Genomic DNA, 19,440 nt, shown 5'->3' on the forward strand with positions numbered 1-19,440 from the left:
CCAGCGATAATACCACAAGGTCATCACCTCCCCGTAAGATTATGGCTGATCCATGACCTAAAACTATTTATCTGCCTTTGGCCCATATCCTTTCATACCTTTCTCCAAGAAAAAACTTGAAGTTTACAAAGGGGCAAGAAAGAACACCTAATGCCCTCTTAATTTAATTTACCTGTACCACATTTGCAGACAGTGCATTCCAGACCCTAATTTCTCATTGTGTGAAAAAATTCTTTCTCACCTCAGATTTGCCTCTTTTCCAAAACAGTTGAAATCTGTGTCTTCTGGTTCATGTCTTTTTACAAGCAGGGACAGTTTCTCCCTATCTACTCTGCCTCATGATTTTCAAAACTAAAATGTACATTGTCTGCTTTTGTACTCAGTTCTCCCCATGACGAGTGACTAGTGAATTCACTACTCCAAGTGTAGTGTGCACGGGGACACATAATAAATTTATGGAGGAGATAGATTTTTAAATTAGTAATTGGTTAAAGGGCTAAAGTGGAGTTGAGGCCGAGATGAGATCAGCCATGATCTGTCAAATGGTGGAGCAGACTTGAGGGGCTGAATGGCCTAATCTTGCTCTTTTATACTGTAACATTCTACTAATTTCCTATTACTTGCTGTACCTACATACTACCCTTTTGTGATCCATACATGAGGACACCCAGATCCCAGAGTTTGAGAATTTTTCACCACTTAGATAATGTCAAAATGAACAGATTCACCTATATTGTACTCCATATTGTACCTATATTGTACTTAACCAGTTTAAGTCCTTATGCCCTTTTCACAACTTACTTTCCGATCTATCTTTGTGTTGTCAGCACATTCCTTTTGTCCTTTCAGTTACATTCTTTTTAATCAACATGTTCAGAATTGGCATTTATATCCCTCTGGAGCAGGTAGGGTTTGAACCTCGGCCTGTGAGCTCAGAGACAAGGGCACTGCCACTGTGCCACAAAAGCTCCACACTGTCCTTTTAGCCAAGTCATTCATATGCAGTGAGGACCTGGTATCAGTCCCTGTGACACTTCACTCATTACATCTTTCTGACCTGAAAAAGGCCCAGTTATGCCAACGTTGCGCTTCATGTTAGACAACTAATCTTCTATCCATGCAATATGTTACCTTCGACACCATGATCTTTTGATTTCTCCCATAATTTTTGATGTGACAGGTTAACAAATGTTATTTGATAATTTACACACAATGCATCTTCTTTGTCCACAACACACTAAAATGGCTTCCTATAGTTTCTTTGATACTAGCTTCTAACATTGCTAACTGGCCTATAGTTTCCTGTTTCCTGTTTTTTTGAAGAAAGAAGTTCACCTTGTTTTCTTCTAATTTAATCAACCTGTTCTTGAATCAGCAAGTTTTGGAATATTGTATGCTTTCTAAAAAAAAACAAAGGAACACTTGCATTTCACAACGACTGGTCATTCCATAATACTTTGTAGCCAATGAAGTGCTATAAATACAGAAATTTTCTGATCAACCTGATATTACACACATCTGGAGCAAGATGGGATTTGAACCTGAGACTTCTGGCTCAGAGCTAAGGGCACTACAACTGCACCTCATGTACCCTTGCTGCTTGCAATGCAAATGTTGAATCAAGACCAGGATCAGCTGCTGATGATTAAATGAAATTAGTGGTGCTGAATAGTACGAAAAGGGTTAAGTCCCACACCATTGTATCACATGTAACCACTCCAGTACTGTAGAGTGCTGCACTGTTGGAACAGCCAATTTAAGAGTGAATCAGTTTCTCCTATAAGGTTCCATGGTACTATTTTACCCAACTTCTCTTTGGTTTCCTGGATAATATTTACATCTCAATCAAAACAACTGAAATCGATTATCTGGCCACTTCTTTCTATCATTCGTGGAACATTGCTTTGTTCTGTGCAACACCCTACATTGTTTGCGTCATTGTTTGCGAAATTCTTTTCAGACATCTCAATGTTGTGAAAAATTCTACGTAGGCGTGTGTTTGTACAACTGCACCAAGAATGTAAATAGAGGGCCCAACCCACTTCAGCCTGTCCCAAGTAGCCCATTTTTCTGTTTGTAAAGTACATTCCTGAAATAAAGAATACATTTGGCAGGGGTGGTCCCTGAGGTTGGGACTCAGCTGGGTTTATACTTGTGAAGGAGGTGATCAAATGGTTTGAAGGCTCCCTTATTTAGGAAAAGATACACTGACATTGGCTGCATTCCAAAGAAGCTTCATTAGGAATGGGGAGACTGTCAGATGAGGAGCGGTTGGTTAGGTTAGGCCTGTACTCATTGGAGTTTATAAGAAAGAGAGGCAAACTTATAGAAAGATATAGGATTCTTAGGGGATTTGACAGGTAGGTGTAGAAAGGTTATTCCACCTTGTGGGATAGAGGACATAATCTCAGAATAAGAGGTCCTACATTTAAGACAAAGTTGGGAAGGGATTTCTCTCCGAGGGGAGTGAATCTGTGGAATTATTCACTGCTGAGGCTGGCTCATTAAATATATTCAAGGCTGAGATGGACAGATTTTAAGTCAGGAAAGGAATCGAGGGTTATGGGGAAAAGGCAGGAAAGTGGAGTTGAGGGTTATCCAGATCTCATGATCTCATTGAATAGCCGAGGAGACTCGATGGGCTGGATGACCTAATTCTGCTCCTGCGTCTTCCAGTCTTATGGTCTGAACCGACAAATCCACCTGTACTACCTCACAATCACCATTACGGCCTGAAGCTAGGATATTAGAAATGCAAATGACATGATGCATATTCATGACCTCACAATGAAGCTGTGACATCGCTGCTGCTAACTATCCCAACATCACTATAAATGGGTTTTACAAAAGATGCAAAAAACACACAAATCTTTAATAGAATGTTTCCTGAGGGTCAGTTTGGGGTGATTTGTATTCTAGTTTGCTTGCCTGCTATTGACGGTTATTTTGAAATATCTGGATTTAAAGCTCTCTTTCTGAAGTCTGGACATGTAGGAGGCCCGTGTCAATGTTTAAAGAATGGGCTTTATCAGCTTCTTTTTAACATTTGTATTGCCAACAGCTGAAGCTCAGAAATATAAAAAAATTGGTATGTATGCCTGATTTAGATGCACAGCATTGTCATTCTGACTTTGATTTCACCCTTGCGCCAAGCTTCCCCTCTGCTCTGGTGCTGATTGCTTGCTTGTTTCTGTGGTCACTCCACAAGGCTGGCTCTCAGTAAGAAAAGTTCACAGATCCCACTGGCACCCAATAACGCCAGTGGACTTGAACTTTTCACTGGAGATGAAATAATAGATTTGGTATTGTGGCTAATCCCTCTCCTCTCCCTCCCATACGACACTCCACCTATTCCTCCTATTACGTGATCCAGTATTAACTTCTTGCTTTTTTAATAAATTACTTTACACCTGAGGCCTCTCCTTCTCAACCTTTTACAAGTAGGAACAGTTTCTACTCTATCCAGATCCCTTCTGATTTTGAAAACTTTGACGAAGTACAATGTTTAAAAGACATTTGGACAGGTACATGAATAGAAAAGGTTTACAGGGATGTGGTCCAAGCACAGACAAATGGGACTAGTCCAGTTTAGGAAACCTGTACAGCATGGATGGGTTGGGCTGAAGGGTCTGTTTCCATGCTGTATGAATCTATGACTCTAAATCTCATCTTAGCCTTCTCTCCAAGGAAAACAGACCCAATTACTCTAGTTCCTCATTGGAGTTTCTCACACCTTGAACGACTCAACTCCTTTCTCTTCCTCTTGTTCTCCTTAACCTCTTTGTGTCCTTTTTCCTTTTTCCTTTTCCCTCATTTTTTCTCTTCCTCTTTCTTCTTCCATCCAACCATTTTATTGATGGCAGCACTACCACATTGCTGGTCAATCCCCTTCTCCATCACCTCCCGTGTGTCACTCAATCTTCTTCCAATCCTGTCAAGTTTAATTCTCCCACGAGCCCTTGTTTGCTACTTAGGTCATTCTGCTGCTTTTTCCCGGCAGACCCATCTCTAGCACTTGGCTCACTACATTTCTCCTCTCTATCTCTTTACAACGTGCTATTTCAATCTACCTCTTGTCTGCTCTTTACTGACTTCCCCACCTCAATGTGTTGGTGCCCCATTTTATCTATTTTAGTTACTCAATCTACAATTCCACCTCAGTGATCACTTCTTGTGAGTATCCAGTCATTGTTCCTCCCTTCTAGATGTTGCCCATTTCCACAGACTGGCCTCGTACCTGTCTTCCTGTCAATTTCCGGAGTATTTTCCTATCATACGACACTCCACCACACTTCTTCCAATTATTTGATTTGATTTATTATTGTCAAGTATGCTGAGAAACAGTGAAAAGTTTTTTTTTTTTTGCCTGCTATGCAGAGAAGATACCGAGAAACATCAACTACTCCCACCAGAGCTAATCCATTGTTCCATGTTTCCACTTTCTACCATCACTAACCCCAAGTACCTGAAGTTACCCCCTTTCTCCAAGTCCTCAGCCCTCGTCTTTATACCTTCACTCTGGTGCTTTTCACCAGGGTCAAACCAGCAGACCATAAAGTGGGCCTTTGGCCTCTTGATAGTCATACCGTATCTATCAGGGCTCTTCTTGACCAAATTGGTCATGTCCAGACCACACAGTTCAATGTCATCTGCAAATAACATTGAGATGGTGCTTCCTGTCTCATTTGCTCGGTTATACCATCTGTGGCAATTAGGAAGAGGAAGGGGCTCTTGGGAAATGTAAGGGTATAGGGTAAGGGGTATGATTGGGATGCTCTTCAGAGGGTCAGTTGGATTGGATGGGTCGAAAGGCCTACTCCCTCACTTTAGGGATTCTGTGATCCATGAGGCACTTTGGCACCTTAATGTCCCTTTAAGAAAGCTCCAATTGTTAAAATGACTCACTTATTTGTTTTGGCCCATGGAGTCACTAAATATTTGGATTGAAAAGCTTATGTCTGTCCAGGGTAGAGGAAAAAGAAACTTCCAGAAATAATCTGACTTCACGGACAGAAGGAAGAAGTGAAAAAGTAACTGTGCGACATTTGGACTAATTAAGTCAGTTTTACAACAAAGTATGGAGCATGAGTTGCAACCTGTACAGAAATATGAGTGAGGGTTAATTGAAAGCTACAGCCAAGCCTGTCAGGAAGAGTACTGATGCCATCAACATCTGTGAGTCTTCCTTCCCAACTGTTTTGTTCCCTCGCACGTCCTTAAAGAGGCATAGAGTTGGTGGGAAAAAAAAGCATTTGTGAAAGCTATTTTGGGGAAAGTGAAGAACTAAAAGAGCATGTCGTGTCATTCACCAGTGAGTCAGGATTTCTATTGTTACATTTTTATTGCTGTTTTTGCTATGCGCATATTGATTGCCATATTTTTCTGCACCACTGGGTTTTATCAGTAATTTATTGTCTGTGAAGACTTTGAGGGGTCTCTGATAGTTGTGAAAAGATGCTGAGCTTTGGTGGATCCTAACACCCCCAACTATAATGGTAAAAAGCTGCACACAATCAGCCAATCAGTGTGTGCGATGCCCAACTTGCAGCTGGACCTAGGACACACAATCCTTACCTCCTTCTGTGCAGCAGCTCTCCAACCCAGTGCATCACTGAGCTCCACCAATCTGCCCTCTTCCACTTATCCAATCTCAATCATTCCACTATTTACAGTGTGCGTTCAGCAGCTAAAACCATAAACCCTCGCTACGTTTCTCCAGCCCTCGGCTGCACTCTCTCCTTTTATCTCCTCAAAGCCTCCTACCTTTTGACCAAGCTTTTAGTCATTGGCACCACATTTTGTGACACTTCACTACTTAGAGGTGTTAGACAAATGCAAGATGTTATTGTTACTCAATCTAACCGTGATCGTAAAAACGGACTATAGATATTCATAACACCTGAGATTTTATGGACTAACTGACTTTTAATAAGGACAAAGTCTAACCTAAAATAGCTATTGTGAAATACCTGCCCAGTTTCAGACAAGGACATGAAATCATCAGTGAACAAGGATCAGTCTGTGGAAAAACTAGCATTGTTAAAAAGGATCTGGAACTCAGACCTATGTCTCCTGGTTCATAGCTTCATGGATTTCTTTCTAATCAATTTGCTCAGAGATATTTTTACACACTTTTAGAATGAATGGAACTTGAACTCAGGCCTCTTACCTTAACATAAAGAATGTTACCACTGCACCACCAGATCCACCACATCGGACTGTTATATCTTGGGGATAAAAATCACCTGGAGACCATCCAGCTTGAAAGTATAACGATGCCAGACAGGAAAACCCACAAATAACTATTCCAACAGCAGCTTTTGAGTAGCAGAGGAGAGAGATGGAAAAATGGATTTGTGAGCATTAACTGAAGTGTACTCTATCTCTTTTTCTCAACCTTGAAATCAGTGCCTAGTAAAATCACAACTTTAAACAACAACCATTCACTGAGAACACAAAGGCATCTGCAACCCTTGCCACTGTTATGGACATAAGACAATAACAACACTAGGGACTCAGGTCATACTGAAACTCAAACTTAGGAACTTCAAACTGCACTTGCCTTTACCTTCCTGCCTGCCTCATCCCTGAAGAAGGGTTTATGCCCGAAACGTTGATTCTCCTGCTCCTCGGATGCTGCCTGGCCTGCTGTGTTTTTCCAGCACCAGATTTTTGAACTCTGGTCTCCAGCATCTGCAGTCCTCACTTTCTCCTGCCTGTAGTAGACCCCACCTCCCCTTTCTGTTACACATATTGTGCATGTGTTTGATGTTGTATTTTTTTATTTAGTTTCAGTATGGTAGGTAATATTTTCCTCCTTTCTTTCACTTAGGAAAACCTTTGTAATTTTGTTCCTTCATTTTGATCTTGACGATTACCTTTTATCTGAAGTCTGATTGCCACGTGCTAAGAAAAACAGTCAAAATATTTGTCGCAAATGATTGGCAGAGGAGTTAAGAAGGGAAATAATTCCCTCTCCTTACCTAGTCCTAACGTCTTATACTTGTATTCCTTTCTCCCTCATGTGGCTTGCTAACGTTTCCTTAAATTGCTTCCGTATTCCATATGAGGACAAGTTTCTGACCATTCTCTGGGAATGAAGTTTGAACTGAATTTTGAACCAGATTTCTAAATGATTATCATACATGTATCACTTTTAGTCAAGTGGAAACATCTTATTCACATCTACAGCCAAAGACCTTCATAATTTTGAAGACCTCAACTATGTCTCCCTTCAGCCTTGTGGTCAGACACATAAATAAATAAATATGGAATATTGGAACCACAGTTGATGCACAAATTCAAATTCGTAGTTTCTAATCTGAGATGAAATAGCTACACTGAATTAATTTTCAGTTCACTATTGAGTGATCCATACTATATAGTCAAAAGAGTCTGTCTATCCTAATTAGTGTTCAACAGTTCTGTGATTGGTTATAGATTGATTATGAGTTTGGTAACTGATCTATTCTCTATGTGCTGGATTAGTTAAGCCTGCAAGAAAACTGTAGGTCAAATAAGGAAGTTGTTGTAAGAGTTGCAGGCTAGAACTGAAGGATGGAGAGAATTTTGAAGCATTATGATGAAACTTGTTACCCATAGGAATTCGTGTTATCTTTGCATATAACTGAAAAATATAAACTAACAATGTAGAATCCTAATTGAAGAATAACCATTTGGTCTTTGAACCCTGCCTCAAGCTTGAGTCAGTACCTTCGGGAGAGGTGGGGAGAACAGAGGGAGAGCAATTATTGGCTTTCCTGAACTCAGAAATTAATCTCTTCCATTTTAATCATGGCAAAGTGACAATGAATGTCAGTTCTGTATTTGTAAGTCATTGCCTGCTGTTTGGCTTAAACCTTTTCAACAAGCAGTTGAACCAAGCAATAAAGTGTTTCCTACTGTTTGAATACAGTTGCTGCTTTTGACAGCCCCTGTCCCCCACACCAGTCCTCAGGGGGTGGGCTGATTGGATGCGGACTACTTGTGCTCTTTATTTGCTCTGTAGGCTATTTTACCCTTTTGGCCAGTTGCCCCTGGATGCCACACAGGAAACAAAGGTAACATGGAGGTATCTACAGGAGCCAGGAATCTCAAACTAAATCTTACACTGCAGCCAGGCAAATGTCTGCTGTTATGTGTCATCACACAACACATTGGCAGAATGAGGGGTTGTGGGAGCTGTGAGGCATTAGCAGCTTAACTTGCATGATGATAAGACAGGAGGGGAGGGTGGGATCACAAAAAAAACTGAGAAACAGTCTTACTGGTTTATTATTCCAGAGATTCTGCTTCCCAGTCAGTACTAGTTAAAGGGGCTGTCTCTTTTATAATTGTCTTCTGGGGCACTCATGCAGATTTTGAGATGGCATTTTGTAATTGAATTGCATCTTGATGGTCCAGTGGCTGTGTTAAGTGGATGATCTGGGCACAGGTTTAGCTGTAAAGCACATTTGTATGCTGATTTGGGAATGTGACTCTACATTGGATTTGGATTTAATAATCTCTTAATGAAAGGGTGCTTAAAGCCACTCAAGTGAAAAAGTGAGATCCTTTACAGTGGAGCAACCATTATAATCAGAAATTAAAGCAATGTTATAGAGTTTTTAGTGTCTGGGTAAATTGTTGGGAATAGGTTAAGAAGTGGGCATACAAGAGGGGGAAACCTCGGGAAGATTTTTAGTTCAGCTGCATAGAGAGAAGAAAGTGCTCTCATCACATCCTCAAGACCACAGGATTCAGTTTTGTTAATGCAGGCCAAGTTGAAGGTAAACTAGAAAGATACCACACTTACGATTGAAATGGTTAGAATATAAGGAGGCCATTCCGCCCATTACAACTCTGTTGGCTTTCTGCAAGAGCCGGTCCATCACCTCCCTTTCCAGATAGCCCTGCAGGTCAGAAGTGCCCATCCATGCTCACATGACATTGCATATAGATCCAGGCACATTAATATCTAAATGGCTTGGATATGGTCACTGAAAGCTGGGATTCTGTTCTATTTTCAAATTAGCGGAAACTGCTCCATAACACCAGACTGTCTGATTCAAATCAGCTCAGATGGCCACTTGAGGTGAAGACTTTTCTACTCATATCTCAGTTACATCCAAATGTGTACAAACAATAGGCAGAAACGATCCAGTTGATCTTCAAGCCTGACCCACAATCTTCACATCTGGAAACTTTATCAATTGTGTTTCCCAAAGCTGTGATCGCCACCATCCAGCAGCGATAACCAAATCACACAACTGTTCCAGTGTAGAAGGAGGCCATTCAGCCCATTGTGCCTGGGCTTGCTCTCTCAATAACTTGTGCCATTCTCTTGTCGCATCATCAAAACCTCACATGTTCTTCCTTGTTAAATAGACAAGAAAAAGAAAAAGCATCCTAAAGGGGGAGGTAAAAGCCTAGTGGTATTATCACTAATCTGTTAATTCAGAAACTTAGCGAATGTTTTGAGGACCCAGGTTCAAGTCCTGTCATGGCAGATGGTGGAATTTGAACATGATAAAGAATCTGGAATTAAGAGTCTGTTGATGATCATGAAACTATTGTTGGGAAAAGCCCTTCTGGTTCACTAATTCCCTTTAATGAAGGAAATCTATCACCCATACCCAGTCTGGCCGACATGTGACTGCAGACCCACAGCAATGTGGTTGACTCTTAGCTGCCCTCGGGGATGGGCAATAAATGCTGGCTTAGCCAATGACACCAACATCATGTGAGTGAAATCAAAATAAAACCTGACCCATGGGAACATAATCACACTTTCCCCTCTGACAGACATGCATGATCCTGACTTGGACCAACGTCCCAGGTCATTCACCATTGTGCATCATGCAGTGGGGAGGCAGAGGAGGGGTGCGTCCTCACTGTACAGACTGCAAAGGTACTCAAAGTCAGGGCACCACCCCCTTTTGCAAGGACCATGATGGATGGGGGTGGTTGGTGTGCATTAATTTGCCAATATCACCCACATCTTTAAAAATGTAATGAGATCCAGGATACAAATGCGTAATACTGACAGCTTGCCAATGATTTTTTTTGGTTGAGTGTGTTTATATAAGCTGCTTGTTTATTTAAGGTTTCAGGAGAATGTGCCCCCTGATCACAGTTTCCATTGCTCTCATATCCACAAGCCAGTCTAACAGAGGGTACAGCACAGATCCCTTTCCCCTGTGATTCTAGTCAGTTATGTACCAGTGTAAAAATAACTCAGAAAGAAAGCACTTGGATTTCAGATGTTTAGGCCCATTGTAGAATTCCACTTCCCTATCTCTATTACAGATGCTCCTTAAAAGTTGCGTCTTTGGCCGACCCAATCCCCTTCATTAACATTTCATCATGTGGCTTGATGTCAAATTTCGATGGACCATCTTGAGACTCTTACCAGTTGGACAGTGTCATGGGAAAACAGGTTGTTTTTGCAACTATTTAATGCTCTTCACATCCCAAAGCACTTTAATGTCAATGAACTATTTTCCAAATAGCCACTGTTGTAATTTGGATTAACCCTTCAGCCAATTGATGCAATGACGTAGTCACCAGATAACCAATGACAGTGATGTTGATTACCTCTGTTACTAAAGGAGAGAGGAAGTAATGTTTACATCTCTGTTTATCTGTAAATAATATATCTCAAAAATAATGATCAGATTTGAATGAAAATTAGTACAGAGATTTGGCACAATGAAAGACTCCATTATCATTGGGAGAGAAGACAAGTTGATTTTTTTTGTGTGCACATGTTCTGGGCTATTTTAGTTACATTGCTGTTTATTATTTTAGACTGCTGTGGATTCTCTCAGTTGCAATGTTGGAATTTGTCACAGTTGTCAAAATGTGATTAGAGTTTTAAGAGCAGGTTGTTGGATGTATATTGTTCTGGAGCCACCTCAATGAGCTGGAAGCTCCAAATAAAACAATTTTTTCTCAGCTTTGTGGGTCAGATCATCAATGGGACAGGGACAAGCGTAAAGGAAAAGCTGTGCCTTTGTAATGATGTTGAGTTAACATGCTGTGATGCAGATATGCAGTTTACTGATTGGCACTGTTTAAAAAAAACAAAATGGCAATCAGTACTCCAGAACCCTTGTTGTAATAAGTATCTCTGATGAGACTAAACATTACCATCCAGATGATACTTGAAATAATAATTTTAGTAATAATATTTTTTATTAATCTTTCCCAAAACTGAAGAAATGTGTGAGTGATGAAGATGCGACAATTGGTCTTGAGTAGTCTTGGATAAGTAGGACACAAATCTCCCAGGAACCTTTTGATGTCATTATATTCGATCATCTCTGCTGAGAAGTGAGATCTGAAAGTTAGGGGTGGGGGCAAGACCTTCCCATGGTTGAATAGCCCGCTGACACTGTTGACTAGATTCAAAAATAATGAAGTGTTAATTGGGAAAGGGTTGAACAAATACATAAAGAATGCACTTCACTAACTGCTTGTGGATGGAATGTAATGTTTGTTGGTATGTGACTATTCACTCAAGCTACAATTGCAGTGCAGCGTCCAAAGGAAGTCTGGTGGGGAACTGAACACATGTAATTACGCCATGAGGGGACAATTAATCTTCCTTAGAAATAAAGTACAGCATGGATAAAATCTCTGATAGAGCAATCTCTGCAGCACTGGCCACTTAAAGTGTCAAATCTGTTTTCCTTTGATCATTCATTCAATTCAGGTCACAGTCATTAAATACCTGAAACTCACCTACATCCAGTAAGCTCTTTGCAGCAATAATTTGGGAGCAACATTTAACAATGAGAGCAATAATGTCATTACAGAAATTCAGTCTGAGGAAATTCCAAAGTATGTGACCCAGTTACAGAACTTGGCTTAAACCTGTAACATATTATTATTATTATTATCAGGTTCTCTAGATAAATGATGAATGACAAAATCTGATTGTAAGAACAGTATGCTGCAAAAGATCAATTCAATTTCGCAGTTAGCTACAATTACACATCCTCTGGATGCAGTAGTTTATAGGATTAGCATCGCCAGGATAGTGGCCATATTGGGAAAATTCTTCTCAATGTTCTCCTATTGTATAGATCAGAAAAACTTGGTGACAAGACTCATTAAAGCAGATCAGAAATTCTCCAATTTAGGTCTCTTGAGTATCTCTGATTTTAATTGCTGCAAGTATAGCAGATGTGTCTTCAGTTTCCTAGACCCTGAACTCTGAACTTCCATCTCTGAGCCTTCCCAGCTCTCTTACAAACAAGGAGCAGGAGTAGACCATCCAGCTCTCCAGCCTGCTCTGCCATTCAATAAGATCATAGTTGGTTTGACTGTGGCCTCAAATATACATTCTCACCCCCCACCCCCCACCAATAACATTTTAATGTCCTTGCTAAATAAGAATCTATCAACCGCTACTTTCAAAATATTCAAGGACTCTCTTCCACCATCTTTTCGTGACGAGAGTGTCAAAGACTTAGTCTGGTAAACAACACATCTATATTCTCCCTTGTTTAAGTAATCTGTATGATGCACAGTACTCCACATGTGATTGCATCAGTGTTCTGCAAAACTGAAGCTTAATCTTTGGTATTCAAACCCTTCTTTCCCCATCAAGACACTCTGTAAAACCTATTTCTTGATTAAGTTTTTGATCGTTTGCGCTAATGTTTCCTTCTGTCAAATTTTGCTTCCAAATACATCTTAGAAGTTTTATTACTGTATTACAGATGCTATATTAAGACCCAGTTGCTTTTGTAAAAATGACGATTACAGCACTGATTTTAAGCCTCATTCCTATATTCACAAGTTCACTTTAGGTAAATAGGGTTGTCAATGACAGCCAAGTGGAAAGTGTTGTGTTTTAAGCGATGAGAACACCAAAGAGTCAAGGAAGGTGGAGGATCTTGATAATGAACTTGCCCAGAGATGTTACACTTGCCTCAGAATTCTCCATAAATCAAGTATAAAAATGGGCAATTCATAATTGATGGCCTTACTCCTAATTGCAGGAATCACTCAGCAACATAGTCTACTCAAAAACAACAGTGCATCTTGACTGTGTGGAACAGTGTAGAAAAATGTATTGTGAGTTGACAAGTGGATTTCTACTTCTGCAGGTGACCTTGATGGAATTAAATCACAGGGGTTATGTAAAATAGGCTGACAGTGCATTTATCACCTGTTTTATCCAAATGTACAAATTCAAGCTGTATCCCACAAAATATATAACTCATACTCAATTAATTAAATGAAGCTTTTTTATTCCTTTTGTGGGGTGTGGATATCACTGGTTAGGCAAGCATTTATTGCCCATCCCTAATTGCGAGGCAGGCAATTAAGGGTCAACTCATTGCTGTGGACCTGGAATCACATATAGGCCAGACCAGGTAAGGATGGCAGATTTCCTTCCCTAAAGGACAAGATGATTTTTTAATGATAATTGACAGTAATTACATGGTCACTATTAGACTAGCTGTTTACAAAGTATCTTATGTGGGGTGGTACAGTGGCTCAGTGGTTAGCACTGCTGCCTCACAGCGCCAGGAACACAGGTTCGATTCCACCCTCAGGTAACTGTGTGGCATTTGCACTTTCTTCCTGTGTCTGCATGGGTTTTCCCTGGATATTCCAGTTTCCTTCCACGGTCCTAAGATGTGTAGTTTAGGAGGATTAGCCATGGGAAATGCAGGATTACAGGGCTAGGCGGTGGGGGGTGATCTTCAGAAGGATTAAGTGGCCTTCTTCTGTGCTGTAGGGTTTCTATGATATTGAAAGTAAATTTCACTATTTGCCAAGTTGGGATCAAACTCATGTCTTCTGAACATTAACCTGGTGTTCTGAATTACTAGGCCAGTGACATTACCATGACATCATCTACACCTTCCAAAAAGGCTATCTAGTCAGTCACTGAACTCAGCCAATGTTTCTAGTGTGTATTTATCTCTAAGCCATGAGGCCAGTTCAACTCCCACTTGACCTGGAAGTGTGTCATATCATATCTGAACAAATGGACTGAAAATATCTGAGTCACATTCCATAATTTTGAGACGAACGTATGAAGACAGCTTTGCTGATTTCACTCCTGACTCTAATTTTAAGATTATTCCCGTTATTTTGGACCATCATACCAGAATTTCATCATTTATATAAATGATTTGGATGTGAGCATAAGAGGTGTGGTTAGTATGTTTGCAGATGACACCAAAATTGGAGGTGTAGTGGACAGAGAAGAAGGTTACCTCAGATTACAATGGGATCTTGATCAGATGAGCCAATGGGCTGAGAAGTGGCAGATGGAGTTTAATTTAGATGAATGCGAGGTGCTGCATTTTGGGAAAGCAAATCTTAGCAGGACTTATACACTTAATGGTAAGGTCCTAGGGAGTGTTCCTGAACAAAGAGACCTTGGAGTGTAGGTTCATAGCTCCTTGAAAGTGGAGTCACAGGTAGATAGGATAGTGAAGAAGGCATTTGGTATGCTTTCCTTTATTGGTCAGAGTACTGAGTACAGGAGTTGGGAGTCGTTTTGGGGTTGTACAGGACATTGGTTAGACCACTGTTGGAATATTGAGTGCAATTCTGGTCTCCTTTCTATCAGAAAGATGTTGTGAAATTTGAAAGGGTTCAGAAAAGATTTACAAGGATGTTGCCAGGGTTGAAGGATTTAACCAAAGGGAGAAGTTGAATAGGCTGTGTCTGTTTTCCCTGGAGCGTTGGAGGATGAGGGGTGACCTTATAGAGGCTTATAAAATCATGAGGGGCATGGATAGGCTAAATAGGCAAAGTCTCTTTCCTGGGGTGGGGGAATCCAGAACTAGAGGGCAAAGGTTTAGGGTGAGAGGGGATAGGTATAAAAGAGACCTATGGGGCAACTTTTTCACACACAGGGTGGGACGTGAATAGAATGAGCTGCTAGAGGAAGTGGTGGAGGCTAGTACAATTGCAATATTTAAAAGGCATCTGGATGGGTATGTGAATAGGAAGGGTTTGGAGGGATATGGGCCAGGTGCTGACAGGTGGGACTAGATTAGGTTAGAATATGTGGTTGGCATGGACGGGTTGGACTGAAGGGTTTGTTTCTGTGCTGTATACCTCTATGATCCTGTGACTCTATAAAATAGTTCATTAATTATATCTGACCTTTTACAAAAACAACTCAATGAAGCACAGATTTTCTTCACTCCACCACTTCATCCATCTGGGGACAACATTTAGGATTACTTTCATGGAGATGTGTTTATTAAGATAAAGGATGACATTAAGATGTTTCTTAAAACTTAACTCTTTTGTTTAAGCTTTTAGTCATCTACCCTAATACCACCTTACACAGTTGTGTGCCAAATTTTCTTTGTTAATGTTCTTGTGAAGTCCTTTCAGAGGTTTTACAATGTTCAAGATGCTATATAAATGGAGGTTGTTGTTGTTGTTGATTAGGACACCCCACTGTTTTCTGTACTCCGGGAAAGACAAGAGAAGTTTATGTAATTAGCCCTCTCTTACCTGGGATACTGCTAAGACAGAACAAGAAACCTATGACCATTATTTTTAATTCATTCTTAACAACAGGAGAAAATCCATTTCTCACAACCATATTAATTAGGGGCAGCACGGTGGCTCAGTGGTTAGCACTGCTGCCTCACAGCACCAGGGTCCCAGGTTCGATTCCAGCCTCCGGCAACTGTCTGTGTGGAGTTTGTACATTCTCCCCGTGTCTGCATGGGTTTCCTCCGGGTGCTCCAGTTTCCTCCACAGGTGTGCAGGTCAGGTGAACTGGCCATGCTCAATTGCCCATAGTGTTAGGTGCATTAGGGAAATGGGTCTGGGTGGGTTACTCTTCGGAGGGTCGGTGTGGACTGGTTGGGCCGAAGGGCCTGTTTCCACACTGTAGGGAATCTAATCTAACAATTCTGTGACTTGGCTAGGTGACAATCTCGTCTACACAGGAATTACTGTGTTCCATAGCAGCTATCATCTTTAAATGGGAGACAGGAGACTGCTTGGCAAATGGAGAGAGATCAGTAAAGTATAGGATAAATCCTCATCCGCAGAGGGAAGTTAAACTGGGATCTAGAAAGCTCACCTCAGTTAATCCAAACCGAGCCAAAAGAACATAAAAGTCTGGAAATGTGTTCTTTATTAACAATTTGTTGGTTCCAGAGCTCTTCTGAATGTGTTTAGTTTTAGTGTGAAGAGAAATATGAAGAAGTTGTAGTCAAAAATAGAAGTGCTTATGGATTAAAATGTTGAGAATTGCAAGAAATGTTCATTGACAATGTTGTTCTAATAGTACTTTGGTCTGAAGGAATTCCTAGAGGGAGTGAGTGGTGAACTGAGACTGACTGACTGTTCTTGATGCATTTGACCAAATGCGACATCAAAATATAAATAAAGGCAGTGGGAATCGGGAACAAAAATCCTCAGTAGTTGGGGGAGAATTGGCCTCATGATATTATCATCGGACTATTAATCCAGAAACCCCAGGGAATGTTCTAAAGGACCCACTTTGAATGGTGGAATTTGAATTCAATGAAAATCTCTGATTAAGAGCCTAATGATGACCATGAATTAATTGTCGGTTGTTGGAAAAACCCATCTGGTTCACAAATGTCCTTTGGGGAAGGAAACTGCCGTCCTTGCCAGGTCTGGCCTACACGTTACTCCAGACCCACAGCAATGTGGTTTACTCTCAACAGTCCTCTGGGATAGACAATAAATGCTGACCTGGCCAGCGATTCCCTCATCCCGTGACTGAATAAAAAAACTGCAGAAAGAAAGATGGTTGCACCCCCCAAAAAGGCCTCTGCCATAGGAGACTGAGATAGAATGTTTTCAAGAGGAAGTTGGATATGGGTTTTAGGGTTAAAGACATTAAAGGCTATGGGGAGGCAGTGGGAACAGGGGACAAAGTTGGATGGTCAGCTGAGATCATTTTGAATGTTGAAAAAGGCTCAAAGGGCTGAATGGTCTGCTCCTATTTTCGATGCTTTTTAATCACATGAAAGGCCCAAAAATGATTATTTCAGTCACAGCATGAGAGCATTAGGCCTCCTGGATGGAAGTGATGTGGGGTTCCCACCAACTCCCTAAATGGTGGATGAGGTAGGGGAACCAGGGGAATTAAGTTCTGGGTTGATAAAATGTGGTGCTGGAAAAAGCATAGATTAGATTCCCTACTGTATGGAAACAGGCCCTTCGGCCCAACAAATTCACACCAACCCTCCGAAGAGTAACCCACCCAGACACATTCCCCTATATTTACCCCTGACTAATGCACCTAACACAATGGGCAATTTAGCATGGCCAATTCACCTGTTCTGCACATTTTTGGATTGTGGGAGGAAACCGGAGCACCCGGAGCAAACCCACGCAGACACTGGGAGAATGTGCAAAGTCCACACAGACAGTTGCCCGAGGCAGGAATCGAACCTGGGTCCCTGGCGCTGTGAGGCAGCAGCGCTAACCACTGAGCCACCGTGCTGCCCTAGCTTGACCTGTTGTGTTTTTTCCAGCACCGCATTTTATCAACTGACTTTCCAGCATCTGCAGGCCTCACTATCTCCAAGAATTAAATTCTACCTTTTGCCTTTGAAATAGGGCCAGGAGTGAAATCATGAAACACCTTATTGTGCAGAGGCTAATAGAAACCTGGAACCCTTTTCCTGTAAAAAGATTTTGAAATTTGGGGTTAGTTGTGTTTTAAGATTTGGTTTAAATTAATGATTTCAAAAGGATAGTGGAAGGGAATTTGAGGGGAATAAACTTGCAGGACTGTGGAAATCAGGCGGAGGAATGAGACTGATTGGATTGTTGAATTGAAAGTTTGCACGCACTCAATTGTCAGAATAGCTTCTTTCTGTGCTGCAATCTGACACTATCTTTAGGTCTTTGTGTGGTATGTTTATCAGGGATAGGAAGCAAAACCTAAATGGAGCTGAGAGACGTTTCAGTCCTGGGCTTGACTGAACAGTGCAGTGAGCTAGATGAGCTGAATGGCTCTTAATTTTCCCAATTTATATCCCCACCCTGGCTCAGCTTTGAGTTTGTGCCAAGAAAATCAGCCAACTGACTCAGTGCAGACCAGGAGTACTGTTTGGGAATGTTGAGTCTGTACATTTAGTGATGCTCTTGCCCATTAGGCCATTGTGTGAACTGAAAGTGAAGGATTATAGGCATTCCTCAATCCAACTTCATTGCCAAGAACTGAATCACCAGTGTCCATTTAAGCTACTGTTAGAAAATGCACTGGTAACTTAATCCATGACAGTTATAAATTGCATGTGGGCTGTAAACTATCCTCTTTGTGTGGCTCCCCAGTTATTATCTGGGAAAGAGTTGAACGATTAATTTACATTCTCTGCTCCAGTCACTGATCCAGCTATCCTGACATTACAAAGCAAGCACTGTGGAAAAACTGAGACGAATACTGGAAGAGAAAGAGAGTGAAAGAAAAAACTAGCCGCAATGAGTTGATATAGGAGTGGCTTTCCAGTCAAAAGTTAAAATGTTTTTAGTACTTGCTTATTATCAGCGTTGCTAGAGCAATGATACATGTACATGCTTTCTGTTGTTTCCTTAGACCAGATGTGCTGCAGCCACAGTCAAGCGTGGAAGAGGAAACTGATGTGAAAGATCCTGGAGGTCAGGCCACCGCGGTAGGGTGGGAGATTGCAAAGGGGCTGGTGTTGCCAGTGAACATTTGTCCAGTCTGAGACAAAGCTGACACATTACGTGAGGAGGGCAGAATAACTTCAGGGATGCTGAGCTTAAAGTTACCTCGTCTGTTCAGCATCAATCAAGTGCCAAAAGTAGGTGAATTTTACAACCTATCATCTGTTTTTTGTGTCACAACCACATGATGATTCTCAATTCAATTTGATATAAAGCCGTAAAGTGCTTTGTGGGATTGCTTGCCACTGCAACAATTCGCATTATTTTCCTTTTCGCCATCAACAGGCTCCTGTTTTCTAGGACCTTAATTGCAAGTGTGTGACATCGATATAAACAAGGCAGCTTCTGGAGAATTAAATCCTTGTGTTAAAGCTTGAAGCTCCCTACCCTGAGACCATCAGGCCCTGCCTCTTGGGGCCCTACCTGAATTAGCGGCAGCACTCCGTGGACCCACGTCACTTGGTCTTGTTTTTTTTTCTCTTCGGGTTGTGATCTGAACTTGTCGACCTCTGGAAAAACACAACAGAAAATAGTTTTCAATGTGGATTGAAGTGCGGGTGTTTATTCCCATTGTGCTGCTGGAAGAACTGATGTGTACATTATCCCTTTGAGACCTTAAAAGTAGGGCAAAAAAAATCTACACCTGAGCAAAGGTCACCTTACAGAAAACAATCGCATCTTGTACCATGTTATAGAACATCACATCAGGATGGCCTTTAGTAGTATTATCACTGGACTGCTAATCCAGTGACAGGGTCAAGATTAGAGTGGTGCTGGAAAAGCACAGCAGGT

At 41.2% G+C, this 19,440-nt stretch overlaps 1 protein-coding gene across 4 annotated transcripts in view; it reads left to right on the forward strand.

Moving 5' to 3' along the window:
• The window catches only part of LOC122540912 (membrane progestin receptor gamma-B-like), an 89,780-nt gene that overhangs the window by 25,259 nt on the left and 45,081 nt on the right, over positions 1 to 19,440 (forward strand). For all 4 annotated transcript variants that reach the window (XM_087981435.1, XM_043677200.2, XM_087981436.1 and 1 more), the window contains exon 2: positions 18,557 to 18,785. In XM_087981435.1, the coding sequence (XP_087837561.1) occupies positions 18,735 to 18,785 (51 nt within the window). In that variant the 5' untranslated portion in view covers positions 18,557 to 18,734. The remainder of the gene's footprint in view (positions 1 to 18,556; positions 18,786 to 19,440) is intronic.

Source organism: Chiloscyllium plagiosum, unplaced genomic scaffold, assembly GCF_037043375.1.
Source record: "Chiloscyllium plagiosum isolate Xiang-an unplaced genomic scaffold, Cpla_swu_hap1 HiC_scaffold_39, whole genome shotgun sequence".
Lineage (NCBI taxonomy): Eukaryota > Metazoa > Chordata > Chondrichthyes > Orectolobiformes > Hemiscylliidae > Chiloscyllium > Chiloscyllium plagiosum.